The 4,077-nt window shown below is 41.6% G+C and overlaps 1 protein-coding gene across 1 annotated transcript; it reads right to left on the bottom strand.

Annotated features, from left to right (window-relative positions):
* LOC107661567 (POU domain, class 5, transcription factor 1) lies at nt 1–3,022 on the bottom strand. Its single transcript, XM_016451214.1, has 5 exons — nt 1,969–3,022; nt 1,768–1,879; nt 1,556–1,686; nt 710–874; nt 1–623 (listed from the first exon to the last, which is right to left on the bottom strand). The coding sequence occupies exons 1-5, from the start codon at nt 2,713–2,715 to the stop codon at nt 360–362; spliced, it is 1,419 nt and encodes a 472-aa protein (XP_016306700.1). The 5' UTR covers nt 2,716–3,022; the 3' UTR covers nt 1–359.
* Between the last annotated feature and the right edge of the window lie 1,055 nt (nt 3,023–4,077).

The raw sequence follows: 4,077 nt of genomic DNA, 5'->3' as shown, positions 1-4,077 counted from the left end.
TGGCAGTTCACACAGAAAGGTGGAGAAAAACTACAAAGTACGGAGACAAATATGGAAATATACTTTGGGAATCATCAAATATTGAACAATAAAACAAACATATGTACATTACAAATTGATACAGGAGCAAAAAGTAATAAAAACTGATAAAAATCATATCTGAACCTATGGCTTCATGTGCAAACACATTAGTTGAACAAGGCACCCATTATGCAATGATCCATCAGACTGCTAGTGTGCAATCAGAGCGTCCCAAGGCACATATGGAAAGAACCAAATAAACAGATGCAATGTTTACATCAAAATAAATCATATGACCGATTTGATCCATAGCTTGGCTTGGAGCATTTCTATAAAATTTAGCTGGTGAGGTGACCCACCAGTCCAGGGTGCAGGGCGTTTTTAAAGACCTCCGGTCGGTGGAGGGATGGCATGTATAGGGCAGGGACTCCTCCGGGATGGGCTGGTCCAGGATAGCCTTGCCCTGGGAGGCCTGTGCCACCCATGTGGGGCGGAGGTGGTGGACTCTGCTCGTAATACTGTGCTTCAGCGCATTCGTCATCAAAGGGCAATGCTAGACGTTTTCCCTTTTGTCTACGGTTGCAGAACCACACACGTACTACCTAAAGAAAAAAAGGACACAGTTTAGGTCAAATTGGTTCTAGAGGCTCTAAATATGATGGATCCAAAGACTTTGAGGCATGCTTACATCTCTCTCCAGGCCTAGGTCATCAGATATGTGCGTGATCTCCAGAGTGTTGGGTTTGGGGCACTTCACAAAGTACGACTCCAGAGCAGAACGGACTGTGCCTTCCAAACTGGTCCTCCGCTTTCTCTTTCTTGTGTCGACGAACACCCGTTCAATTTTGTACATCTGGAATATATCGAAGAATAGGTGATGAGGCACAATAAACTTGTTCTACATATGTTTGAAATAAGAGATTCAAACTAAATGTGCAATTATGCAAGCATTTCTGGAACATTTTATGCTTAGTCAATCATTGAATTGAATGGTCAAATATGTATTGCATAATGAACAGCAAAAACACGGCAAGTTTTGCAGGTCATCTTGTAGCTTGATATTTCAATGTAGTACTACAATAGTAAATGTTAACCCTGCCTGGTTTAAATGTATGAAAATGATTAAGAGTTGAAAACATTCATTAGAAATTTAGAAGAGTAATCCAAAAGTAATCAGTTGCATTACTTTAATATAGTAGGCTACTTAAAATAATTACACTAAATAGGGTAACTTGTAATCTGTAACCCATTACATTTCCAAAGTAACCTTCCCAACACTGGTGAAGGGTGAAATGGTGTAATGTAGCACACACCTGAAAAGCTTAAAAAGCTCACTGTATACTACAGTATGTAGTTTACGCTGATTAGCTTTTCAGTTTTCAACTCGCATACTAAAAGGCTACACTAGCATTCTATACTAACCGGTCACCGCGTGTCCAAGTAAACAGGTGACCGAGGTAAAATATGATCAAGTTCAACGACAGGGGTCGCCTTTTTGAGCGCCCTTTACAGTAGGCTAATGTAGTGTACTTACATCCTGAGGGTTTTCGGAATTCTCTGCCTCATTCAACCACCTCTGGAGCAGCGGCTTCAGTTTGCACATATTCTTGAAACTAAGTTGGAGAGCCTCAAAGCGGCAGATAGTCGTCTGACTGAACATTTTGCCTAGACACAAAAACGTTTAAACAGTTAGCTTGAAACTGTTTCTTCATACGTAAGTTTATATAATGGTTACTTCAAACTCACCATAGAGGTTTCCCAGCGCGAGCCCCACGTCTGCCTGCGTGAAACCCAGAGTGATGCGCTTGTGTTTGAGCTCTTTGGCAAACTGCTCCAAGTCCTCTGTAGTCAGATTCTCCTAAAAATGGAAATGGAAAGTTGTTAAATTATACCCACAAACAAAAAAGGTATATCTAAATTAAAATTTCATTTAGGTCAAACCCTCACCTCCTCCTCAGAATCACTGCACCCTCCACTGGAGGAGCCGCTGCTCCTGGCTGCGCTTTGCGCCTGAGCCGAAGGGATGTTTTGCACGGAGCCTCCGTTGAAAAAACCCAGGCTTCCGAACCCGTTTCCGGGTGGAGATGGAGACAGCGATGGGGATGATGCGGAGGGTGTCGGGGGAGCTTGAGAAATATTAGCGGGGGCCGTAATATGGGGCAGTCCAGGCCAAAACGAGGGGTTCCAGGGTGTGTAATAATTCACCCCGGTGGGCACGGATGATATCCCCGGTGTGAGATTATATTGTGACGTCGGCTTGTTTTCTTCATTGGTGTATTCATCAACATCCTTTTCGGTTTTTACCTCAGCTGGAATCTTGATTTGATCCCTGGTTTCAGCGATAGGCGGGCTGATGTTCGCCGGCTGGGTGGCTGTCGTCGCTCCCGCGACCTGCCCGGTGAACTCGGGTGCAGCAAACGGGTACCAGTGTTTGGGTTGCGCAAAATCACTACCTTGCAGATCGTTCGTTTTAAAATCGCCTGAAAATGGGAAGAAGGTTTGGTGTGTCGCAGCGCTGATTCCGTTGAAATGGGCTTTGTTAAAAAGCAGGCTTGGATCCTGAAGCATGCCGTGCGCGAACTGCAAAGACGCACCGCCAAGTCCATCCAGGCCCGTCGCTTGAGGGTACACGGCCCTGTTGACCTCGTAGGGTCTGCAGTCCACTTCTGTCGGGCTCTGCGGTCTCTCTGTCATCTTCTCACAAAAAAGTTCTGTAGATTTCAAGCAAGAAAGCGTTGAGGCTGTTGGTTTGATAGTCAATAAACGGCGATCAGTAGCTCCATGCCAGGATGCTCTTGTAGAAATACCAGACTTTGTAAACCAAATTAAATTTCAAAGCCTCAAACTGTGCGTCCCAATATCAGCTTGTGTGGAAATGTGCGCAGTCCTGGTGTGACAGCCATCAATTAGGCCTTCAGGACGGGCTAGAAACTCACCAACACCAACTCTTCCAAATCTCAATTCTGATCCTGTCCCCGCACAGGTTTTCCTAATCAATCGGAGTTGGAGGCTGGGGTCTTGACCATCTCCTCTCCTATTGGTCACCTGAGACAATAAGCCACAGCTGACGGTGAATTTGTGAATGAACTTGGTTTTCTCATTGGGTGAGGACGTGTTTGGGAATGTGAGGTGTATCTGTATATATTTGCATTTTCCAAAAGTACACAAATCATGCATTTAATCTGAATAAAAATGTAACTTAAGTAAAACTTTAGGAAATTCATAAGATGAAATGCATAATAGGCTAATCCAGCTTTCTCTTATGCATGTTGAGTATTTACATTGCAAATAGCACTATGTATTCATATGTGTTTTATATTCATGCCACATTATGTAAACTTTGTTTCAGTAATATGCACTTAATGAGCTTTCTTGATATTGAAATTCTAGACAGCCGTGGGAAAATCCATTTTATTGTGCACAAATTGAACAGCCAATTTTAAGAGGTAGGCTATTTTATACATGCTTAAAAACTCCGTTCATCAGATTTCATTAAGAAAATACGTTTTTTAATTTCATAAAATGTAAACAAAACATATCATAACCGTATAATCGGTAAAACTGCATTCACATGTATTTTCGCTGTTCTATTTGGCCAAGAGCGACAAATAAAAGGTGAAATGTTTGTCTGTTGCTGATAAGCAATTGGATTACAAGCGTCACATCTCCCACCTTCACGCTGCTTGTTGAATCACTGATAGGAGCCGTTTATACATGCAAGAGTATTTTGAAAATAAAACCAACAATAGCCTATGATGTGGAATGACATTATTTTAGTTCACTTTTAGTTTTAAATATTTTTTTTACGTTTAACAAAAACTATTTTCAACGAAATTTTATTTATGAAGAAAATAAATAAATAAAGTTAGCCTAGCAAAATTGCATAGCCTAATTAACACAGCAGACAATGAATGATAGCCTATTGATATGATAATGTGCCTATATATAAAAAAAGTTGTCTTGGATCATGGTGTGAAATTCTAAATTAGCCTATGCCTTTTTATGATCTGATACTCAAAATGCAGAAGTGTGCTCCCATATCACTTCTTGTTTTCA

Source organism: Sinocyclocheilus anshuiensis, unplaced genomic scaffold (assembly GCF_001515605.1).
Source record: "Sinocyclocheilus anshuiensis isolate Anshui unplaced genomic scaffold, SAMN03320099.WGS_v1.1 scaffold457, whole genome shotgun sequence".
NCBI lineage: Eukaryota > Metazoa > Chordata > Actinopteri > Cypriniformes > Cyprinidae > Sinocyclocheilus > Sinocyclocheilus anshuiensis.
The sequence above is the reverse complement of the archived record's forward strand: the minus strand, read 5'-3'. Positions and strand labels throughout refer to the sequence as shown.